This window comes from Phytophthora cinnamomi (assembly GCF_018691715.1).
Source record: "Phytophthora cinnamomi strain GKB4 chromosome Unknown Contig1, whole genome shotgun sequence".
Classification (NCBI taxonomy): domain Eukaryota; phylum Oomycota; class Peronosporomycetes; order Peronosporales; family Peronosporaceae; genus Phytophthora; species Phytophthora cinnamomi.
Window position 1 is genome coordinate 750,093 of NW_027150934.1, and position 21,876 is coordinate 771,968.

At 59.2% G+C, this 21,876-nt stretch overlaps 10 protein-coding genes across 11 annotated transcripts; 4 read left to right on the forward strand and 6 right to left on the reverse strand.

Moving 5' to 3' along the window:
- Positions 1-190: 190 nt before the first annotated feature.
- On the reverse strand, positions 191-2,188 carry IUM83_06328 (uncharacterized protein; the record flags this gene model as incomplete). Its single annotated transcript, XM_067930525.1, has 1 exon — positions 191-2,188. One exon carries the CDS (start codon positions 2,186-2,188, stop codon positions 191-193), a length of 1,998 nt encoding a protein of 665 aa, XP_067800327.1.
- Positions 2,189-4,434: 2,246 nt separating this feature from the next.
- On the forward strand, positions 4,435-4,821 carry IUM83_06329 (NADH:ubiquinone oxidoreductase, NDUFA6/B14 subunit; the record flags this gene model as incomplete). The annotated part of the gene is made up of 1 exon (XM_067930526.1): positions 4,435-4,821. One exon carries the CDS (start codon positions 4,435-4,437, stop codon positions 4,819-4,821), a length of 387 nt encoding a protein of 128 aa, XP_067800326.1.
- Positions 4,822-5,154: 333 nt separating this feature from the next.
- On the reverse strand, positions 5,155-7,248 carry IUM83_06330 (Lateral signaling target protein 2; the record flags this gene model as incomplete). 2 transcript variants are annotated; one of them, XM_067930528.1, is made up of 2 exons in its annotated part: positions 6,561-6,566; positions 6,682-7,248. In XM_067930528.1, 2 exons carry the CDS (start codon positions 7,246-7,248, stop codon positions 6,561-6,563), a joined length of 573 nt encoding a protein of 190 aa, XP_067800548.1. The 2 variants fall into 2 exon arrangements, with proteins under 2 accessions (XP_067800549.1, XP_067800548.1); XM_067930527.1 differs by having other exon boundaries at positions 5,155-6,975.
- Positions 7,249-9,020: 1,772 nt separating this feature from the next.
- IUM83_06331 (uncharacterized protein) lies at positions 9,021-10,107 on the reverse strand (the record flags this gene model as incomplete). Its single annotated transcript, XM_067930529.1, has 6 exons — positions 9,021-9,086; positions 9,158-9,265; positions 9,342-9,398; positions 9,468-9,590; positions 9,656-9,780; positions 9,849-10,107. 6 exons carry the CDS (start codon positions 10,105-10,107, stop codon positions 9,021-9,023), a joined length of 738 nt encoding a protein of 245 aa, XP_067800451.1.
- Positions 10,108-11,089: 982 nt separating this feature from the next.
- Positions 11,090-12,474, forward strand: IUM83_06332 (Major Facilitator Superfamily (MFS); the record flags this gene model as incomplete). Its single annotated transcript, XM_067930530.1, has 2 exons — positions 11,090-11,203; positions 11,275-12,474. 2 exons carry the CDS (start codon positions 11,090-11,092, stop codon positions 12,472-12,474), a joined length of 1,314 nt encoding a protein of 437 aa, XP_067800513.1.
- A 1,075-nt stretch (positions 12,475-13,549) lies between these two features.
- IUM83_06333 (Major Facilitator Superfamily (MFS)) lies at positions 13,550-15,052 on the forward strand (the record flags this gene model as incomplete). The annotated part of the gene is made up of 3 exons (XM_067930531.1): positions 13,550-13,672; positions 13,752-14,355; positions 14,451-15,052. 3 exons carry the CDS (start codon positions 13,550-13,552, stop codon positions 15,050-15,052), a joined length of 1,329 nt encoding a protein of 442 aa, XP_067800514.1.
- Positions 15,053-15,413: 361 nt separating this feature from the next.
- Positions 15,414-16,157, reverse strand: IUM83_06334 (guanylate-binding protein; the record flags this gene model as incomplete). The annotated part of the gene is made up of 3 exons (XM_067930532.1): positions 15,414-15,637; positions 15,704-16,046; positions 16,113-16,157. The coding sequence occupies 3 exons, from the start codon at positions 16,155-16,157 to the stop codon at positions 15,414-15,416; spliced, it is 612 nt and encodes a 203-aa protein (XP_067800382.1).
- Positions 16,158-16,348: 191 nt separating this feature from the next.
- On the reverse strand, positions 16,349-17,128 carry IUM83_06335 (guanylate-binding protein; the record flags this gene model as incomplete). Its single annotated transcript, XM_067930533.1, has 2 exons — positions 16,349-16,563; positions 16,639-17,128. 2 exons carry the CDS (start codon positions 17,126-17,128, stop codon positions 16,349-16,351), a joined length of 705 nt encoding a protein of 234 aa, XP_067800547.1.
- A 128-nt stretch (positions 17,129-17,256) lies between these two features.
- Positions 17,257-18,580, forward strand: IUM83_06336 (uncharacterized protein; the record flags this gene model as incomplete). The annotated part of the gene is made up of 2 exons (XM_067930534.1): positions 17,257-18,415; positions 18,480-18,580. The coding sequence occupies 2 exons, from the start codon at positions 17,257-17,259 to the stop codon at positions 18,578-18,580; spliced, it is 1,260 nt and encodes a 419-aa protein (XP_067800449.1).
- Positions 18,581-19,591: 1,011 nt separating this feature from the next.
- On the reverse strand, positions 19,592-21,073 carry IUM83_06337 (Major Facilitator Superfamily (MFS); the record flags this gene model as incomplete). Its single annotated transcript, XM_067930535.1, has 1 exon — positions 19,592-21,073. One exon carries the CDS (start codon positions 21,071-21,073, stop codon positions 19,592-19,594), a length of 1,482 nt encoding a protein of 493 aa, XP_067800450.1.
- Between the last annotated feature and the right edge of the window lie 803 nt (positions 21,074-21,876).

The following is a 21,876-nucleotide window of genomic DNA, read 5'->3' on the forward strand; positions in this document are numbered from 1 at the left end:
CGCACACAAGCTTGAGGCAGATTAGTTAGCAAGTGGCGGTCAGGTGATGAAAAATGTCGAGGACATTAAAGCGTGGGTAACAAGACATGGAATATTTAGCCACACTTTCTGGAGTTCTATGTAAACGAGTTCGATGCACGCAACACGTGAGCCGGTAGCATCAGGCACGTTTGAAACATGGGGCACTAGCTTACAACAGCCTCACACCCTCCGTGACCTTCTCGGTCATCTCGTTGTTGTGCGCGTCCATCTTGTCGATAATACGCGCTGCGATGACCTGCAGCGCACGCAGGTCCGCACCCTTGACCTTCTTGCGAGCCTTCGTGTCCGCGATACAGATGGCGCCCACGACCACGCCGGTCTCCTTGATGAAGAGAGGAACACCCAGGAAGAACTGCACACGCATGGACAGCGCCACCGGGTTCTTGGCGAAACGGATGTCTTTACGGCAGTCCAGAATCACTAGCGGCTCGGTCGACATAATAGCGTGGGCGTCCACTCCAATGTCACGCGGCACCTGATCTCCCACGAGGCCGATCGTGGTCACGAACAGACTCGTAGACGCCGTGACTACAGACAGAGCTGCCACCGAGCAATTCACGGTCGAGGCCGCGAGCTGCAGCAGGTCACGCAGAACGGTGTTCGCGAAGTCCTGCGACAGGTTGAGTGTCTGGATGCGCTTGACGCGCTCCTTCTCCGTCGCTGTCAGCGGCGCGTCCGGCCACGGGTTGCCCTTGTTGAACGTCAGCTCGTAGTCAAACGGTGAGTTCGCGTACACATCGCCGTCGTCCTCGCCGCCCTGACTGAGTCCGCTGCTGGAAGTAGCACTGGGACTTGTCGGCAGGTTCGCTGCCAGTGTCGGCTCGATCGTGAAGGCAGCCAGAGCCTCCTCCAGCGTCACGTGCGCTGCGCTGCCGAAGCACTCGCCGTCGCTGCCACGGCTGGACGACGCTCCGTCGCTGGCGCTTGACCTGCTAACTCCGCTGCGGGTGTCGTAGGCGCTAGCGGAGCCGTTGGGGCCGTTCTGGTCCCCGTTCAGACACGCCATGCACACGCGCGTGCTGCCCGAGAGCTTGGAGCGCTGCGCGTCCTTGCGGATGGCCGAGCACTTGGAGCACACGGCGGCGCCGCAGATGCGGCAGTGGTGCGCGCGGCGCGTGAACATGGAGAAGCTGCCGCCGCACACGGAGCACGTGTCGCGGAAGTGCCAGCTACGGCGGTCGCGCAGCTGGTTGCGGCGGATGCGGCGGTTGACGATGGCGCTGGGCACGAGCCGCACGCAGCCGGCGAGGCGCAGCAGCCACGCGCGGTCGGTCTCGAGCGACGGCGCGCGGTAGGGCGCCGAGATGAAGAAGGTGACGCGCGTGGTGGTGGAGCTCTTGTCCTCGGAGGCCTCGACGACGAAGCCGCACTTGTGCAGCGGCTGGCGCTGCATGTGCGTCTGCGAGAAGATGGGGCCGCAGCGCGGCAGCTCGAGCGACTCGAGCACGGACACGCCGTAGGACGCGCCGCCGCCCAGCGGGTTGTGGCCGCCGTTGCCGTTCACGAAGAGCTGGTTGAAGCGCATGAAGAAGAACTCGCGCAGCGGCGCCTGCGGGTGCACGTCGTTGAGCGCGAGCCACTGCACCATGAGCGAGGCGGCCGAGGGCCTCGAGCCGCGCGGCGTGTGCGGCGTGGCGGGCGTGGCGGGCGTGCCGGGCTCGGGCGCGGGCTCGGGCGCGTTGCCGGCGTCCGTGCTCACCTCGGTGTAGTGCAGCGCCTGGCCGGCCGCGTACTGCGCGCCCAGCAGGTCCTGCAGGAAGGCGTCCACCTCGACGGCCGTGCGGCCCGAGAGCAGCGCCATGACCTCGTCGCACGTCGTGTTCTGCAGGCGCACGACGCCCTTCATCACGAGCAGCTCGTCGCGCTCGTCGTGCATCTCGAAGACCGTGAAGTTCTCCTTCTGCTGGCGCAGCACGGCGCCCGCGGCGGCCGAGCCGGCCACGCCCTGGTCGTCGTCCGTGATCCAGCGGATGAGCTGGTTGGCGCGGCGCTCGCCCAGCGCCGCCAGCTCCTTCACGCGCTCCTTGGTCATGGCGCGCGGCACCTCGTACTGGCGCGCCACCTGCTCGGCGAAGGCGCGCGAGCCGCCCGACGACGACGCGCCGCCGGCCTTGCCGCCCGTGGAGCTGTTGTTCCTGCGAAACATGGAGAGAGAGCGAGCTGGCGGACGAAACAGGACTGGGCCAGCGCGGCGCGGCGCGCGGGCCCAGGGAGCGAGACGGCGTGAGTGCCGTGACTGTCGGCAAGCTGGCGCCGATTTGCGCAGTACCTGCGAGAACCCATGCAGCTGAAGTTGATGCTGTTCATGGGATTATAAAGGATACCGGTAGTACCGAGGAGTGAGTTGTATGGTTTGACTTGAGAGGTTGGGAACTGAGTGACAGAGGGGAAGCCGGATGTGCGAAAACTGGTTACGCGGGGACGTCCAGCGGAGCCCCATCTGCGACCGACAGCGCAACACGTGACGGCGACAAGTGGCCAGCTGGCTGGCCGGTATTCCCGCCAGCACCTGCATGAGGCGCGCGGGTGGCCAACTTGAAGCTTTAGCTGCCGCCGGCGCGCCGCTGGTCGGCGACTCGCCCGTTGCGACTTGGGCTGGTATCCTCGTGAGCTAATGCTGGTAGCGGCGCCCGCATCTCATCTCTTTCGCGGGGGAGACGCCACCCACCGTAACTGGGTGTGCCCACCTCGCCGTTCTGGTGCTTGGGTGCGCGTTTTGGTGGCGAAATCCCGGGATCCGCTGCTCTTCGCGCAGCACCGAAGACTCGGCGCGAGCGACCAACCCCCGTCTCTGAGCCAGCGCTGCCGCGCGGTGATGATGGATGGGCGACACGCCAGCAGATGAGTGCGCCGCGAAAAAGGCATCGGCGGGAGTCTCTTGTGTGTCAAGCTCGCCAGCACTGCAACCACGCCGTGAGGCACGGGTGAGATCAGAAGACCGGCAAGGTCGTCGCTGGCCTCTCGCCAGCGCTCCATGCGCAGCGCCCGCTCATTTATTCGCTCTTGTCAGCCGTGTCTCCAGCAGTGCTGCAGTGCTGCAATGCTGCGGCCTGCAGCCCTGGCTTCGCCTGCCGAGCTTCACGACAGCGCGAACCGTGGTCACCACTGTACGTCTCCTGGAGCAAAGTCTGTCCTCTTTTCACTCACCGAGGGCGCGTTTTTGCGGTGTACATACACCCCGCTGAGACTTTTGGCTGGCCAGAAAGCACCGAGCTTGCGGGACGGGAAACAGGCGAGCGCCGCGGACGCATGACCGGCGGCGCTGCCAAGACTGCGAACCCCGGGAGCGGGTATCACATCCACCGCGCCGAAGTCAGCATGGTCCGTGCCGGCAAAAGATGCGGCAAGCGCGAGAAACGAAAGTTTCATCACAGCACACTGAATCTCACCAGTGCTCGAGTCGCGACACAACGAGCTACATGTATTACCAGCAATGACTGTACACCGGGATCGGCACTGCCCCAGTTCTTCGCTCGCTGGGGTTTGTGGTCGCGCGGTCGCTCCGTTGGACAACCGCTGGAGCGCGACGACCGGAGAGAGCACCCATTTCTGCGAGTGTCGACATTCGAGCTGCCGGAACCCTGCACCATGCACGGCAGTCACCTTCACCATCATTGAGGCGCGCCTCCAACGCAAAGACGAGCTCGGAGCTGCAAACACTTCCCCGGTGCAACCCCAACGCTACGCTGGCCCGTCCGCCAGTCGCGACTCCCCAGCAACCCTCGCTACGTGTGCAGTAGCTGAGCCCGCCACAAAAAAGTATCCTGGCACGAACGCCTCCTTTCCGCGCTGCAAGTACTGCAAGCGCCAGCTGGTCAACGCGCCCCATAATCCCACGTGTCGCCATGCGTGTCACCAAGGCCCAAAGCAGCGCCGTCTCCCTCAACGAATCCTCTCGCGTAGACTAAGATGGAGAGACCGACAAAGAGACGACGAGAGGGCACGCAGCCATAGGTGATCAACACTTTAGAGCACGGCTCGGCTCGGGCTGCAGTCATCACGCTCTCTATCCGCCCTCAGGCAGCATCATTCATCATTCTCACGTCGTGGCAGCATAAACCGTCGTCCGGCGGACACCAGCACCCACACGTGCTCCGCCTCGGCCACATGCGACCAAACACCCCAGGTGGCGCCCGACATCACAGACCAGGGCGCAAACATCGCGTCGGTTCGGTATAATCTATGCCAGGTTTTCCCAGCAGCGCATGGCTTCAATATCATCCATCACAGGTACCATATTCGTGTACCGTACACAACTTTGTCACCTGTCCTAGCACATGCCGATGACGTACCGCAGGCTACCGATACCGGTTTTACCCTTCCGGGGGTCCGGCGCGTGTGGCTCAAATCGGCGCAAACCCTAGCAGAGACCCCCGCAGTTCGATCGTGACTATGGCTCTGCGTGTGGCGGCGGAGAAGGCGGCGGCGGCGTCCGCGTCCAGCCCGGCCGTGACGCTGTACCGGTACATCACCAAGCAGGTGCCGCGCGTGCTGACGCTGTACGACATCCCGATGGAGCCGGCGGACGCGCGGCTGGCGGTGCAGGCGCTGTTCCGCCAGCACGCGGACGTGAAGGACCCGCGCGTGGTGGACATGCTCATCACCAAGGCCAACATGGAGCTGGAGGAGACGCTCATGCAGTGGAAGCAGAAGGTGCACCTGGTCAAGCTGCTGGAGGAGGGCCAGGCCCTGCGCGCGCCCAAGCCGCTCGTGGACTCGGTGGACCAGGCGCTCGAGAAGTTCTACGCGGGCGTGGACGACGACGAGGACGAGCTGTAAGGGAGGAACAGACGCAGAGTGAGGCAGAAATACAAGACGATGAGGCCCGACGGCCTCGTCGCTCCCCTGGAGTTTGATTTATATCAACCGCGTGCTGAGGAAGAGGAGGTGTTTGTCAGTCTGGGGACAGTTGATACCATATATTTTGTACTAATCGCTTCCTATCACCAACGCAGCTATTCTGCCTGGTCTTGCTGCTTCGGTTGGGAGAGCGTCGGCGGGTGACGCTGGAGGGGACGGCCCTCTGTTGACTATAACTTAGAAAAAAAAAACACTGCGGCACTGTGCGTGTGCTTGAGAAGCCCTTCCATCGAGCTTCTGAAGACTGCGCGCTTACTCGGACAGCGGGTTCACCTGCATCCGGACTTGGCACTGCGTCGTGTAGGCTGTCCGCAGCAGCTCCTGCATCGTGAGCTCGGCGTTGGCGATTTTCATGCCTGGAGGTGGTGGGGCGTGGATCGACGACTTCACCTTGTGCACGTTGCCGCCGTCGCGTCGAACTGCGATGCTCATGAGCGTGTTCTGCTCGACGCCGCGGATCGCCACCTCGGCCAGGTTGCGCAGGAACAGGTACTTGTCTCCAGACAGCAGTTCGCGCGCGAACGGGTCGGCCACGCTGAAGGAGCCCACGACATGGCCGTCGGCTGTGACCATGGGGAAGCCCGCGAAGAATCGCACTCGACCGTCGGCTACCAGCGGGTTGCTGGCGAAGCGCAGATCTTCCGTCGCGTCCAGGATGATCGTTGGCTCTGTTGACATGATGGCGTGGGCGTCCATCAGCACGTTGCGAGGCAGCTCGCGTTTTTCGAGCCCAACCCTGGCCATCAGGAATCCGCTCTTGTCGCCGATGAAGCTGATCGCTGCGATCTGGCAGCCCAGCTCGGCAGCAGCATACTCACACATCTCTTGGAATTGCCTACCAGGGTCCGCCAAGTGCAGCGAGCGCACCTTCTTGAGTCGATTGGCCTCGTCCGCCGGAATCGGAGCCTTGGGCCACTCTTGACGACTGCTGAATTTCAAGGCGTAGTTGAACGGCGTGTTCGCTCGCACGGTGAGCTTTTTCTCTAACCGGGCAAGGTCATCGACACTCGGGCGCGATACTTCGTCTGTCCAGTGAAACTCGCTGAACTCGGAAAACTCGGATATTGTTTCGCAGTCGTCCTTGACTGGGCTGTGACCATCTCGGTTGAACTCGCTGGCCGGGTTGAGCACGGGGCTATCCGTAGAGCGCTGCCGGCGGAATGATCCATTGCTCTTCAACGGGTGCGTCTTCGAGCGGGCAGTCTCGCTGTAAACCTCAGACAAGTTAGCTGTGCTGCCGGATAGAGAAATATTGCTTGCTTCCAAATCGTGACCATCAAACGAGCTGGAGAAACTTGGGAGACTGCGTTGGCTTCCGGTAGTCAGCGACACTGAATTCGAGTTGGAGCCGCTGTCGGAGGATAGGATCGAGGTGGTGCTGGCAGTGCGGCATTGGGTGCACAACCGCACCTCACGGTTCCCACTGGCCTGGCGAATCGTCTTCATCTCGGAGCAACTACTGCACACGACGTCTCCGCACACGCGACAGTGGTGTTTGCGTCGGAAAACACTGAAAGATTTATTGCACAGGTAGCAGTGCGGGCCGTCCTTGCGGAAGTCGCGCTTGGTCAGCAGACTTTGCGAGCCCAACGCTCGGGTCAGCAACGCGTTCGGGATCTGGGAAACGCAGCTCACGACCTTGGTCATCCACGAGCGAGTCAGCGCTGACACGGCGTCACGACCCGGATGGCTCTCGGACAGGAACAGCGAGATCTCCAATGTGCCGTCAAGCCCTGTTTCCTCCACGACAATACCCGAGCGACGAAGACGCAGACGCACCACGTTCTGAGACGGCGGAAGCGGCTCGCAGCCGTCCAGCTCGATTGACTCCCAAATGGAGGCGCCAACGTACAGACCCGAGCCGTTGTTCTGGTACAAACTGCCGTGCTCCAAGTTCTTCTCGAAGACGTCGCTATATCTCAGGAACACGTAGTCTCTGTGCGGGAGGTTGGGCTTCGACGCCTGCAAGGCCGTCCAGCTAACAGAGAGACTCTCGTTCGGCCGCGTTGGCGTGTCCGGCTTCTTGTACAGCACGACGCCGTCGAGGAAGAGCGTGCCGAAGATCTCGCCCATGACCTCTCGGAGCTGCGACGTGCTGTCCATCTTCAGCATGTGCATGACCTCCTGGATCGGCGCGTTCACCGTCGTGACGGCCTTCATGGTGTAGAACTCCTTCTCGCACAGCTCGTAGAGCTTGACGCCGCTCTTCTCCTTGAGGAACTTCATGGCGAACGGCGACGTGAGCGCGTCCACGCGCGACTGACCCAGGAAGCGCAGGTCGCGCTCGATCTCCTTCGTGATGTTGACACGGTACGACTTCTCCACCATGGGGAACATGGAGTACATGGTTCACGGAGCGAGTGGCTGCCTCGTCCGTCGACACCTGCCTACCTGCCTGCTCGACGGGACCGCACGAGGCCCTACTAACGTTACTGATACTCCAGTAATGGATTTCCACGCCCTCGAATGCGGTCACTCGGCGAGTGGCTCGCTGCGCTCTCTTCCTCGAGACAGCCGACACGGATTGATATCAGCTCTCGCTCACGCTGGGTTCTCTCCCCCCGTGTCAGAGGCGACAACTGTTTTTGGTCTTGATTGTCAGGACGTTGGCCAGCAGGATGGGGGCGGAGTGTGATCAAGCAGCGAGAAGCTCCAGCGATAACTGTCGACGGCCTCTCTCGAGCTCACCGAAAGCAGCGCTGGCTGAGCTGGCAGGATGGTCCTGGGTGTCGGACAGACAGAGAAAGAGAGCCTGGTACCGTAATAGCAGACGACCGTCGTCGTCGAGGTCTGAGCCCTGCTCTCGGATCTTGCTACACTGGAAGCAGCAGCCGGCGCAGCGTGAACGCCCGTGTGTCAGCAGGTGGCCAAGCGCGAATATTGGAGACTGGTGTACTGTAGCAGAGGATTTGCCGGCTGAGCCCTTGCCCCGGCCAGGCGTGGGGATGAGGCGAAGCACACCAGGGGGATGTTGCCAGCCAGCCGGCGAGCCCGCGATATCAAGAAGGCGGCGATAAGAAGCGGGTGGTGTTGCATGGCAATGGACCAACAGTGTATTATTACACTTGCCGCGGAAGACAATTGCGTGATGGCGGTATCGGTGTAGTATTTAACACGCACTGCAGCAGGTTACATATGTACATGTATGTCACCTTGCAGGTGAAGGCACCCGCCTGCCTCTCCTCCGGTGGAAAGGGCTGGTGGCGCGTGTACATGTACACTTGATTGGCGGCCGAGCAGCGACTCTGCTCTCCGAGGCCAGCTTGGGCTGGCGCTCTGCGCCGCGAACTTCACTTTCGCAGTCCTGGCGCTGCGAGCCAACTCGTTTGCAAATCGGCGTGGGGAACCCGGCGGAAATGCATCAGCACCGCAGGTGGCGCAACCCACTCCACGTTCAGTGGGTCAGTGCGCCAGTGACACTGGTGCACTCTCCATCAAGCTGCTCGCACGCAGTGTGCCCGGCGCAGCGCACGAAAGCGGAGGCGACACACCCACACACTGTATGACGACTTCTTCTTATGCGCACTTGTTGCCAGCGATAGCGTTGACGTAGCGTCGTGCGGACTTGCTGGGTTGCTTCGTTGACCGGGAACGCATGGTATCCTGCTTGGCGAGAGAGCACTCGTCTGACGAGTCGTCAGGCCCTGACGAGTGCTCTCTCGCCTGACTCAGGCGGCCGCTACGGTTGTAAAGACGACCTGGGCATCTGATTGAAGCGGTCGCAAGGCTATGGCCTCTACGTGCGTCTAGGTCGCGCGCTCACGTTTCAGACAATTGCTTGCACGGCAACACAGAAATCGTCGCTCGATGTGTCCTCCGGTGCCGTACGCTCGCCTAGACCTCGACAGCTTCAATCGAGGAAGCGGAACCAGCCTCGCGAGTCGTGAGTCAGCTAAGGCCCGCCTCCTCCGACTTGGATAGGAGTGTTTTTTTTTTTACCTTACATGTAAGGTTAGCACGCGATCAATGCCGGTAGCAACTTGCGGCGTGACCTCAGCTGGAAAAGTTTGGATTAATCTTCAGCGCTTCAAGTTGATGGTGTGTAGTTGTCAACTACTAGTTAACGGCCTCGCTTCTTGTTGCGGTCTCTCTTGTCTTCAAGGGGGCATTTTGCTGGCTCACTTGGCCTCAGCGCCTACTAAGTCGGCTCCGTGCCTGAAGAACTGCGCCACCAGCAGTGCATACTGCAGCAAGTACATCAAAACGTCACTTTTCATACAGCTCGAGGCCCCAGACGTTCGCTGGTTAAGCGCACCTCTTGGAAAAGTGCTAGCATGTCGTCGTCCTGTTCAGGGTGAACGACCTTCAGGTGATCCGTGATGGAGCGCGTCGTGCGCTCACAGTCACGTTGGGCAGATTGCAGCTGGTGCACAACACGGCAATCCAGAACGGTCACTACACAGTCCTCAGCCCAACCCGGCTCGCAGGTTCTGGCTTACCGCTTGCTTGCGCTCGGCGATATGGTTGGTGTTTCCTTTTTGCTGCTCCATCGCCAACTGTGTCGAACCACGATCGGTGAGAGCACGACTAGGATATTCAAAACCATTGGGTAAGCACCGACTCACCGTCCGCCTCGCGTAGTCGACGTCGAGCACGAGTTTCGCACGCTCCTCGATGAGGGATTGGATCTGCTCAAACTCGATGAGACGGCGGTCAATCTGCGCCAGAATGGTCTTCTCCACTTGGTGCTGCGTGTTGTATATCCTAGCTTAATTCTACCCAACAAAATAATATAAGCTTTGACATAACCTACGCTGAAGGCGAGAGCGCTGTCACGGATCTTGTATCCTTCCTCCGAGACGTCGGCCAGCGTGTCCTGTGAGTTGTCATGAAGACGGGCCGAGCTGCCGGTAAAACAGCAAATTGCCACGGACAGATCTGCGTCCACCACGACAACAGCGATCAGCATCTCCCAAGCCAACCCAACAAGTATTTGGTCCACTTACTGACGATGCTCTGCGAGTGAGCAAAGAGCCCGTTGCGGATTGCTGTGAGCTGGTCGGTCGCCGCCTTGGTGCTGTGTTGGGCCTGCATGAACACAACGTCCCTCGATGGCTCAGCAAGATGGCATGCCACAAGCACACGCTGGATGAGCCTGTTCTTGCGGCCTCGGATGCGCTGCGCCAAACTCTTTTTCGCGACGAAAACACCGTTGTCGATCAACCGCACGTCCCGAATCCGCTTCGGGTGCGTGCTGCTGAGCATGTCCTCTTCGCCGAGAACAGGGCAGGAGTCACTGGTGTCTTCTTGAGAGTGCCCACTACCTGCATGGATGCTTGTTCTGTTTGCTCGGCGGCGCCGACCTGAAAACGACATCACGGATGGCGGGGAGGATAGCTTCTGTCGAATCGAACACTGAAACTCTCGACTGCTTTACAGTGAAGACGAGGAATGCTGCACCCGCGTCTTATTTGCCAACACCCGCTCTGTTGGACTTTCCCCTTGGTCATGATTCATGGCCTCTGGTCATTGACCAGCTTCAGTACACAATGCGAGGACGCGCTACCGAACGTAATTTTCTTCGGACAGCGGTTGGTCGTAGAACCCGCCAATGCTCGCATCCAGTGGTCATTTTAGCGCCGACACAACCCTTTCTGTACTTGTACATGTATTACCGGTAGTACCATAAGTTTCGGTTCCAAGTGCCATCTGAAACCATGGCCGTCACGGAAAACCCTCCACCACACTAAAAAAGATCAAGGACATTCAACCACGCTCCTTGGCGTCGGCAGTTCACTGAGCCCCACGAGTATTTTTCGGGCGCTGGAGCCGCCTCAAAGTCCACCGGGCCGACGGGGAGTGACGCTGCTTTCCGACCAAGACCTGATGACGCAGATCCCTGTTGACTGCATCTGTCCATGACTTCCCTTTTTAAACCCATACAATCAAAGGTTGGTTGGGGAGGGGGGTCACTTCATGTAACGGGCAGTTTTTGCGCCGACGTCAATAATGTGTGGTTGATATGTACAAAAAGTGTCCACGTTGCTACATGTAGGTGTCCGCCAAGTTGCATTTGTGGCGTGGAGCTCTCGTCAATACATCGCAATTGACTGGCAGTGCTCGCGCAGCATCTGGGCTAGCTGGGGGTTCGGCCCTCCATCCTTGAACCTCAGCCCGCCGTCATCCTCTTCCTGCCATTTACCCGTTAGCGTCGTAGCGCGTAGACCTCCGCTGTCAAGCTAGAACTATGGGCTTCCGCCTGGGCTTCCTCTTCGATGGCGGCGAGGCCAAGGAGCTCATCCCGCTCAAGCTTCTCTACGTGATCCACTACTTTGCCTTCTCCATGCAGACGTATCTACCGGTGCGTACCCACTTGTATAGATATGTGAATGATCCCCCGTTGCTGACGAATGCAACATTGGAGTGGCACAGATCTACTTCGACACCACGGCGAACTTCTCCAAGGCGCAGATCGGTGTGCTGCTCTCCATCCCCTGCATCTGCGCCATTGTCAGCCCACCCGTCTGGGGAGCCATCGCTGACGGTATCCACAACCAGAAGTTCGCTCACACGGTGTGCCTCGTGTCGGCAGCGTTCCTGTTCTTCTCGATCCAGTACGTCACGTCGTTCCCGCTCATGTGCGCGATGGTTTTCGTCGCCAACTTTCAAACGCAGCCGTCGTTCTCGCTTCTTGATCATGCGGCGATGGCGTGGCTGGAGCGTGTCGGTGGAGACTACGGCAAGCAGCGGCTGTATGGTGCGGCAGGCTACGGCGCTGGAGGTTACTTTGCCAGTGTGGTAGCATCATCTCTCGGCATCGAATGGTGCTTCAACATGGTGCTGATTCTGTCGAGTGTCTCTCTCTTCCTGCTGCTGGCGTACGTCCCGAACATCCAGCACGAGGCGGAGCACCACCAAAAGGGCGAGCTAGTCAAGAGTTTGAAGGCCATTCTCCACCAGCACGACGTGCTTGCTCTCTTCGCGATCGTGATCCTCGCTGGAATCATGGGGGGCCTCATAGACAACATGCTCTTTCTGTGGCTGTTTAACTTGTCGGGAAACAACGCACACATCGTTGGTGTGGTCATCGCCATCGAGACCGTCTCCGAGCTGCCGTTCTTCTTCAACGCCAACAAGATTATCGAGCGCTTCGGCACGCCCAAGTGCGTCTTCGTGAGCCTGATCGCTTACGGTATCCGAATGATCACGTACATACTCGTGCAGCACCCGTGGCTGGTACTGCCGATCGAAGTCCTGCACGGCTTGACTTACGGCTTACTGCTGGCGGCGTTCACCAACTACATCTACGAGGCGGCCCCCAAGGGCACCGAGGGCACGATGATCGGCGTGCTCTTCGCCGTGCAGCGCGGCATCGGCGGCGGCCTGAGCACGCTCGTCGGCGGGTGGATCTATGGCGCACTGGGCGGCCGGATGATGTGGGGTATCGCGGGCTTCATCGTCTTCCCGCTGTCAATGGCGGTCACGGCTGGCTTCGCGTGCCTCGCGCGCAGCTACGCCGCGCAGAGCCCGACTTCCAGCAAGGCAAACTCGGGCAGCATCACATCGGACGAGAGTTCTCTGCTCGACACCTCTGCGGACTACGGGACCACGGATGCTAGCGCGCAATGCTGAGCGGCGAAATGAGTCGTCGTCGGCAGTTTTGAAGTAGTAAGACGAGTAGGAGGCGTACCTTCGTGCCTCGACGTCGCCGCCACTAGGCCGCCCGTTAGCCGTTGTCATATAACGTCTTGATCCACTGCATTCGCTCGCTTCCCCTCCATCGTGGTGCAGACAGACAGATCGAGACAAAAAGAGCTGTGCAATCGAGGACTCGGCATCACCAGACCCTGGTGACCAGAGTTCAAAATGGCCAGGATGCAAGCGGAGTGCTTGCTCGCCTGCTAATAGCACGCCAGTCTCGTCCGGCGCTGGAGACCAAGTGAGGCTCGTTGCATCTCTTTGCAGGGCGTCGAGTTGCAGTCCGGAGTCGGCTTACAAGCAGCTGCAAAGTTGAAGTTGGGCTGACCCGTCTCTGTTTCACCTCGAAACAGTGTCAAGATACCCTCCTCACAAGAGTGACTCATACTGAAGCGCAGTCATTCGTGTGTGGTCGTCAGCAAAAGTTCTGATTTTGCGGCGCGTTTCTGCGCCGCAATTGCTTCAAGTTGTGGGTATACAAATGCCCATACAACCGACAGACGGACGCCACGCGAGCCGCGAGCGGCTACCTGTGCTTGCAGCCCTATTTGCCAGCGCTGGCGGCGGCAACGGCCCGAGGCGCGCTCATGGCCGCTGTCATGGCTCGCCTCGCAATGCTGTAGCAGTAGCTGCCCGGTCGGCCGGCAGCGAGCGAGACTCGCCCGCTATCACGCGATACGGCTACGCCAGCCGCGAGTGCGACGGCGCGAATCATCCCCGTGAGGGCAGACAGCAGACTCGGCGTTCGAGGCGCGCGAACCCATCCATCCGTCAGCCACCCGCCTGGGGGCAAAGACGCCGCAGCGATCTACGTGCCGCTTCCGAGAACCCGAGCGAGTCACTATTCGAAATCCCAGGCACCAAGCAAGCGTCCCCTCGTCGGCCGGATCTCCGTGCGCGCCAGCCACCCGCCGTTCACATCGGAATTCGCCCCGCCAGCGCGACCAAGCCCCCGTCCGCCCACCCCGCTCAACTAGGCTAGCCTCCTGAAGCGGAAACCTTCACCGAGATGTCCGCCCTCCTGCGCCTCATCGAGTTCACCATCGATGGCGGCGAGAGCAAGCGGCTCGTGCCGCTCAAGCTCTTCTTCGCCATCCACTACTGCGCCTTCTCCACGCAGACCTACCTGCCCGTACGTCCGCCACCTGCACCGCCTCCTTGCTCTACTCTAACTATTATGCCTACACTGTTATTGCTGCTGCTGCTGCCAGATCTACTTTGACAACACGGAGCACTTCGACAAGATGCAGATCGGCATCCTGCTGACGCTGCCGTGTGTGTGCGCCATCATTGCGCCGCCCATCTGGGGCGGAGTGGCCGACGTGCTCAAGAACCAGAAGCTGGTGCACATCTTCTGCCTCGTATCGGCCGCGGTCTTCATGTTCTCTCTGCGGTTCGTGTCCACCTTCAACGTCATGTGCATCATGCTTTTCGTGGCCAACTTCCAGACGCAGCCCACGTGGTCGCTGCTGGATCAGACGGCCATGACCATGCTGGTCCACATCGGCGGTGTCTACGGCAAGCAGCGACTGTACGGTGCGGTCGGATACGGTATCGGCGGCTATTTCGCTGGTGTCATGGCCGCCGCCATCGGCATCGCCTGGTGCTTCAACATGGTGCTGGGCCTCTCGGTCATCTCGCTCTTCATCCTGCTGCGCTTCATCCCCGCATACCAGCCTGACGAGGAGGGACCGAAGACTGACTATCTCCAGTCGCTCGCCATCATCTGGGATCAACCGGACGTGCTTGTGCTCTACATTGTGGTGCTCCTGGGCGGCATTCTAGGTGGTCTCATCGACAACTTCTTGTTCCTCTGTACGACTTTTGCTTGCACTTGCTCGACCGTTGTTGCAGTGGCGATCGTCTCCCAACGTGACTAACTTCTGTCTGTTCGTGTGCTCGATCTGCAGACTATTTCAACCTGTCGGGCAACGACGCGAGGCTGGTGGGCGTCATCATCGCCACTGAGACCATCTCGGAGCTGCCGCTCTTCTTCTTCTCCAACAAGATCTTTGAGCGCTTCGGCACGCCTAACTGCATCATCTTCAGCATCGTGGCGTACGGCGTCCGCATGATCGTCTACACGTACGCGCACAACCCGTGGGTGTGGCTTCCGTTCGAAGCGCTGCACGGCATGACGTTCGGACTACTGTGGGCGGCCTTCACCAACTACATTTTCCAGTCGTCGCCCGAGGGAACCGAAGGAACGATGATCGGTCTGCTGACCGCTGTGCAGAAGGGCATGGGCGCGGCATGCTCCACGCTGATGGGCGGCTACGTGTACGAGCACTTCGGCCCGCGTGTCATGTGGGGCATCGGTGCGTTCGTCGTCTTCCCGCTGGCGATCCTGTTCTCGCTCATCTTCTCGTGCCTTGCTCGCGAGTACCCGGAGAAGAGCGCCGCGACCCGCGAGAAGTGGGGCAGCTCGTCCAGTTTGTGCTCGATCGACATCAACGACCGCATTTCCAAGAAGAACGGCTACACGGAGATTGACGGCGTGCCGGACTTGTAACTTCTACATCTGCTCGCTTCCTTCCTTCTGCCTCCGATGCATTTAGAGAAATCACTTCGCTGTATTTGATGGGGAGAAGAAGAGAGTCGGGGGTCATTGCGATCACGCTCAACATACAAGTAAAAATTCTAATGGAAGCGGTGAGTGAGTGCCTTGAGCACTTGCTCGATCATTGTTGCATGGCAATCTGCGGTGTAATCGGTTGGTACGACGTACGCACAATCTTTAGGATGGCGACAGTTACCAAGAACACACAAGCTGGGATTTTGTTTTTTTGTCGTGTACTTGCTTGAAAACAGCGAACGTGCTAGAAAATGAAGCTATGCAGATAAAATCGAGCGCAGCCGAGTCCACCTTCGCCTTACTTCCTTGACGATAGCTGTTTAGCTCGCTGTTCCATCCGCTTCTCGATCTCGTCCTGGGCAGCTTTGCGTGCCTCTTTCAGCGACATTTTGTGTTTGCTTGCCTTACCTTGGCATGCTCTCACGCGATTCTTGTTTGGATCTCGAGGTTTCTTTGACGCTGCGGGTGATTGCGTCTCACTGGAATCGCGCGGTCTTTTCACCAGCGATGATTTATCTTCCACTGACACCACGAAGATGTAGGTGAGCAACAACTTTGTGGGTCAGAGTAATCGCAAAAGGCGCTTACCAGTAGCGGTAACTTCACGGGGTGAATGCATTGGATCTTCCGTCTTTAACTCGTGAACCTCGCGTTTTGGCATAGTCTCCACGCATTCACCTTTCTCTGCTTTTACAGGGGAGGATTTATTCAGAGTATTGGCCGTCCTGGAGGCATTTATTGCTTTTTGAGCAGCTACATGTAGTTCTGCCTGCTCGCGAGCCATCCGCTCTTGCTCCAGTTGCTGGCCCTTACTATCAAGTTCATGTTCGAGCTGCAGAATCGCTTTCTGCGCTTCCTTAGCCGCAGTTAACGCCTGCTCTGCAGCGAGCTGAGCTTGCTGGCGAATTTTACGCTCGCGCTGAATGATTTCCTTCATTTCAGCAATTGTTAGCTGCTCCTCCTCGTCAACCGGATTCATTTGAACCCTGCCTGCCACCTCAGCGGTGTGACGAACGTCTCGCTTGCTCCTGCTCGCGATCATGGATGCTTGGTGTCTGTCTATCTAGTCAATGACCACTACTGGTGATTTTCAAGAATGGAAACCCATCGATATAGCTTGATCAAGGAGGAAGAGGGTAGATATAGATAGGAGATAAGCCTTCGGGGGCGGGATTTAGGTGTCGTGCTGACGGAAGCTGTAATTGCGCGGTACCAAGGCTGCTTCCAGCTCCGTCACTTTTTCGAGGACAGCATCTTCGCGCGTTCTTGCATACGCCTCTCCGTTTCTTCTTGGGCTGCTCTGCGCACCTCCGCCAGCGATAACTTCTGTTTGTTGTCTTTGGTGGGAGCTGATGCCTTCTTGCTGGTCTCTCTAACCTTCGAAGAGGCAGATACCGATGGCGCTTTCGTGCATCTCTGAGATGATTTCTTGGGCGCTTGTGATGGATCTACTCGAGTGGCAGACAGCAAACATGGTCATACTGGTAGCCTACAGTAGGGCAAAACAGCGATAGCAGACTTACCGGCGGCGACTGCGTGCATGTTAGGGTGCGGGTCCGATACATCCTCCATCTCGAAATCACCCGAGTCAATTCTTGTGTAGTGATTGCCACTACCGCTTTCCCCCAAGGCCACAGGAGCTGGCGCGGGGCGATGCCTGCTGGCTTCAACTGCTGCACGGGCAGCAACTTCAGCAGCTTCGGCAGCTTTTCGGGCTGCGCGTTCTGCGTCTTTTCGAGCTGCTCGCTCGCGCTGCAGCATCAACTCCATGCTGCTGCGTTCTCGGTCACTGATAGGATTTGAGCTGTGCTGGCTGGCTTCCACGGCGGCCCGAGCCGCCAGCTCCGCCGCTTGAGCCGCCTGCATTGCGGCAACCTCCGCCTGCTCACGAGCCGCGCGTTCCTGCTGAAGCAGCAGCTCCGTGGCCGCGAGTTGCTGCCTCAGCTGCACGATCGTGAGCTTGGCCTCCTCCAACTCGCGCCTCAACTCGTCGTCTTCCCCGAATGCAGCCATCTTCTCCTAAATGACACAAGTTGAAGCCATGTTCCCGATCTGTGCTCTTCTGCTCTTAGACTGTCGACGCTCTTATATTGTCAGAAGATACATTCCAAGAGCACAATCGGATCGACTGGAACGCGCGCATGTTCCGCAGCAAGAAGAAGAAGGTCGGTGGCCGCAAGCGGCGCGAGGCGGAAGCCGAGGGCGACGCTGAACCCGCTGCCGTCTCTGCAGATGCACAGGCTGCGTCCGCCACCAAAGATCCGGCGCCCAACGACTCCGAGGAGGCCGACAGAGACCTGCAAGCGCTGTCGGAGCTGCGGCGCAGTCGCGCGCGCGTCTCCGCGACTGCCAGGGGCGCCATGAGCTTCAGCTCCAAGAGCGCCAGCTCCAGGTCGACAGCAGGAGGCGCCCATGCTGCTGCCGCCGCCAGCGCCCACGGGGAGACAGGACTGCTGAGCTTCGACGACGGGGCGGGCACGAACTCGCCCAAGCGGAGGAAGATGCGGCCCAACCTGGTGGCCTCCAGCGCTGCAGAGGTCGAGATTCAGGTGGAGAGCACGGGCCAGTACTCGGCCGAGATGCTGGCCTCGCTCCAGAGCGAGCAGAGTGTGCTGCTGCCTAACAAACAGTTAGAGAGCATCGACCAGGAAGACGTCGAGATGGACGTGGAAGCGGGAAATGACGCCGAGCTCGGCAGGAGAGCTGCTGAAGGGCTGCAGGAGGAGGAGGAGGAGTTTATCTCGTTGGAAGGAGGGAGAAAGAGCAAGACGAGACGCAGTAAGAGCCGCGTCACGTTCGGCGTGAATTCCGACGACTCGAGCATTCCCAAGACGGCAGAAGTCGTGGAGGAAATGCTGCCTGAGGAGGGCGAGGACGACGAGCAGGACAGGAGGTGGGAGGAGGAGCTCATGCGTCGTGGAGGACACCGTGCACCTGTGGCGCCGGAGGAGAAGACTAATCGCTCGCGGGACGGCCTACCCAGTTATCCCACGAGGAGGAAAGTGGCGTGTGTGTCGCTCGGGAGTGTGTTGGGGAAGCTGGAGAAGAGCTTGGATTCCACCATGTTTGAGGATGAGCGTGCCTCACGTGAACTGGCTCGGCTGGAAGCGGAGACTGCTTTGATTGAGACGACGCTGAAGCAGCAGCAGGAAGAACTGGTCGTGAGCAGCGAAGAGTTCGAGTATTTCCAGGAGGTGGAGGACTTTGTGAAGGGACTGAGCTTCTGTCTGCGCGAAAAAGTGAAGGCGATTGCAGCGAAGGAAAAGAGCGTAGTTGACGAACGTGTGCAGCGAGTGGAAAGTAAGCGCCACGAAGAGATGCACTGGGTCGCGGAGGACGTGACATTTTATCTTGGCTGTGGAAGACTGCAGCGAGCTGACGTTGTTGGGATTGATCTGCTGGACCTGCACTCCGCAGGAGGTGAATCATTTGCTGCTGATTCTCAGCGCAGTGCTCGACTGCTGAAATACCAGCAGCATTTCGGGGAATCCTACGCTTCTCCAAATTGTGGCCCCGATGGAGACGAAGATTTGTTTGCTGATGCGATTGACGAAATCAATTCACTTGAGCGCGTGTACGGCCGCTTTCAGGAATGGAAGGCTAAATTCCCGGAAGTGTACAAGAACGCGTACTGCGAGCTCGCACAGGAGAAGCTTTTTGCTCCTTACGTGCAAGCAGAGTTGGTTTATTGGGATCCACTGGGTGTAGCAGACGCAAAGATGGAGCTGGGGAGAAGCTGGTCGCTAGATGATTTCACTTGGTTTCGAGTCTTGCACCAACACCTCCGACGAAAAAGCAATGGCAGCGAAAGCGCCAACGGGCCAATTCTGTATCAAATTCGTGATGTGCTACTAGAGAAGGTTCGTGCTGCTGTTGCAACCTACTTCGACCCCTATTCAAGCCTGCAGGCGCGCAGCTTGGCACTCGTCCTGGAAGAAATCAATCGTCGTGGCTTTACTTCTCATGTCGAAGGTGCAGTCCAGAAATTGGTGACCTCTGTTCTGGGCTGTTTTTCAAGCGAAGCGAAGCGATCAGTGCTTATTGCAACCGACAGGAACATGGCCACCACATTCGAAGATGTCAGTGTGTTTGCGCGCTATCAGTTGGAACGATTTAACGCGCTACAGGACAATCTCCTCACCCTTTTCGTTGCCCTTCCGAGAGGAAACATCGCAGTTGCAGCATTCCGGTGTTTCTTGCAAGTACTTCATCACCTTCTCGCGTACGTCCGCCATTGCAAAGAAATTCAAAAGATGGAACTCGTTTCCACCGCTACACAAGTCGTCAGACAGCTGTCTGGTTCCTCGTACTTGCTCCAGATTCTGTCGAACCCCAGCCAGGAGAGCGAGCTCAAGCACATGATGGAGTTGTTCGCACCTTATTTGGAAACTGCTGCTCAATAGAAACTAACATGATATTGGCTCGAAGAAACATGAATCTGTCCCGCTACACTAATCGACATTCACGGATGGCTGTCTAGCGGCGACGGCGCTCCTCGTACTCTGCCTGGATCTCCTCGTTGGTCTTGCCCGCCGTCTCCGGCACGAGCTTGAGCGACAGGACGTAGAAGATGACGAGCAGCACCGTGAAGGGCGTGTAGCTCCAGTCGTCGAAGGCGTCCGCCAGGTACGGGTAGCCCACGCCGACGATGAGGTTGCAGAGCCAGTTGGCGCCGATGCAGATGGAGGAGGCGCTGGCGCGCACCGAGTCCGGGAACATGTCGGCAGTCATGACCCAGACGAGCGGACCCAGCGTGACGCCGAAGACGATGACGTAGAGCGCCGTGAAGACGATGGAGAGCGCCGACACGTCGACGAGGAAGGCGACGGTCATGCCGATGGACATGACGACCATGCCGGCGATGCCCCAGAGGATCATGTTGCGGTTGCCGAAGCGCGTGGACAGCACGCCCGTGAAGAAGGCCGGCCAGATGTTGATGAAGTCGATGATGAGCGTGCCAACGCGCGAATCCGAGATGCCGGCGTCCGAGAAGATGTTGCCCGAGTAGTAGAAGACGGCGTTGATGCCCGAGAGCTGCTGCGTGCAGGACAGCAGGAGCGCGCCAAGGAACTGCAGGCGGTATTTGGGCGACCAGATCGACTCGGCGGGCTGCGAGCTGGTGGCGTATCCGGCCTCGGCCTCGCTCGGCTGCTTGTTAGCCTCGAGCCAGCCCAGCGCGGTCTGCACGTGCTCCTCGCCGTACAGGCGCGTAATGACCTGCCGGGCCTCCTCGCGGCGGTTCTTCATGAGCAGCCACGCGGGGCTCTCGACGGACAGCGAGGGCGACAGCACCATGAAGATGACGGCCAGCACGATGGGGAAGCCGGCCATGTAGCGCCATCCATCGCCGCTGTCGGCGAAGAAGAAGCAGATGGCCGGCACCAAGATGCCGATGGTGGTGGAGATCTGCAGGCCGAGGCCGAGGTGGCTGCGGAGGTGCGGCGGCGACAGCTCGTTCACGTACGCGCCGATGGTGCCGGTGGCGGCGCCCGAGGCGATGCCGGAGACCGCGCGGCCGACGGCGAAGAGCCAGATGTTGGAGACGGCGGCCTGAATGACGGCGCCGCCGATCATGAAAAAGCAGTTGAAGAAGAGCAGCTTCTTGCGGCCCATGATGTCGCTGAAGTAGCCGCAGAGCAGACTGCCGCACATGGCGCCGAAGATCCACGCGTTGACGGCGAAGGTCCACTCGAGCTTGGAGTGGCCGCTGAAGAGCGTGCAGGTGCCCGGGACGACGGGACGCGCATTGCACTCGTCCGTGTTGTTGTAGTCGGACAGGTTGAGCTGCGAGGTGGACCATCCGCTCTGGAAGGGCTGCAGCAGGGCCAGCAGCACGCTCGTGTAGAGGATGCGGTTGGGCTTGATCTGGAGCGCGGCAGCCTTGTTGGCGTCGTCGAAGGCGACGTCGGCCTTGGGCGTGGAGACCTCGTTGTAGACGTCGTCGGGGTGCGGCGGCATGGTTGGCAGGTGGAGGGCGTTCAGCAACTACTACTGTGCGTAGGCGAGGTTGGCTTGAGCGTTGTGCGTCCGAATGGAAAATGAGATCGTGAATGCTGTTGGAGTTACTATGCGCTACTAGTACACTAGCGCAGCGCATGTCGAACTGGTGGCGGCAAACTGTGTACACTTCTGGTGCTTGGCGAGCAGACGTCGATGTTGCAGTTGGAGCTGTTCTATCGAAAGCTCTTGTCAACCAGGATCTGCCGTGGAGTTGCAATGTGTGACTCGGAGTCGTGCCTACACACGACTGTAGTCGTGCCTACATGCACGGGCGATTACGCCAAGCTGCCCGGACAGCGCGCTCGTTTGAAGCGGACTCGTCCATTTGATTTATTTCACATAGATCGGGCCAATGTGACAGGAAGACGATCACGAGCTGGTCTGAGGCTCGAGCCCGGTCGGAGCCAGGAGCCCATGCGTAGGAGCCCTAGCAGGAAAAGGATGCAGCGCTTGCAGCCTTCGGTGAGCTGACCTTGTTGTGACCCGTCGATGCTCTCGGGGATCTCAAGGCGGACCGTCTGGGGTCGACCTTTGACGTGCGTCCGGTTTTGCCACTTCAACATGGAGCTCATTCAGCTAACTAGATACGACTCGCGGATTGTATTTACGCTCACTTAACTCGGTGCTGCTTGGTGCCGGAAAGTGTCGACTACACCATGCGTGGTGCCATTCGCACCGCATGCCGCAAAGCTGAAGTCTCTGAACGATTGTCGGGGCGCTTCGCTCCTGAGAACGGATCCCCTTGCCGCAAGACAATCACA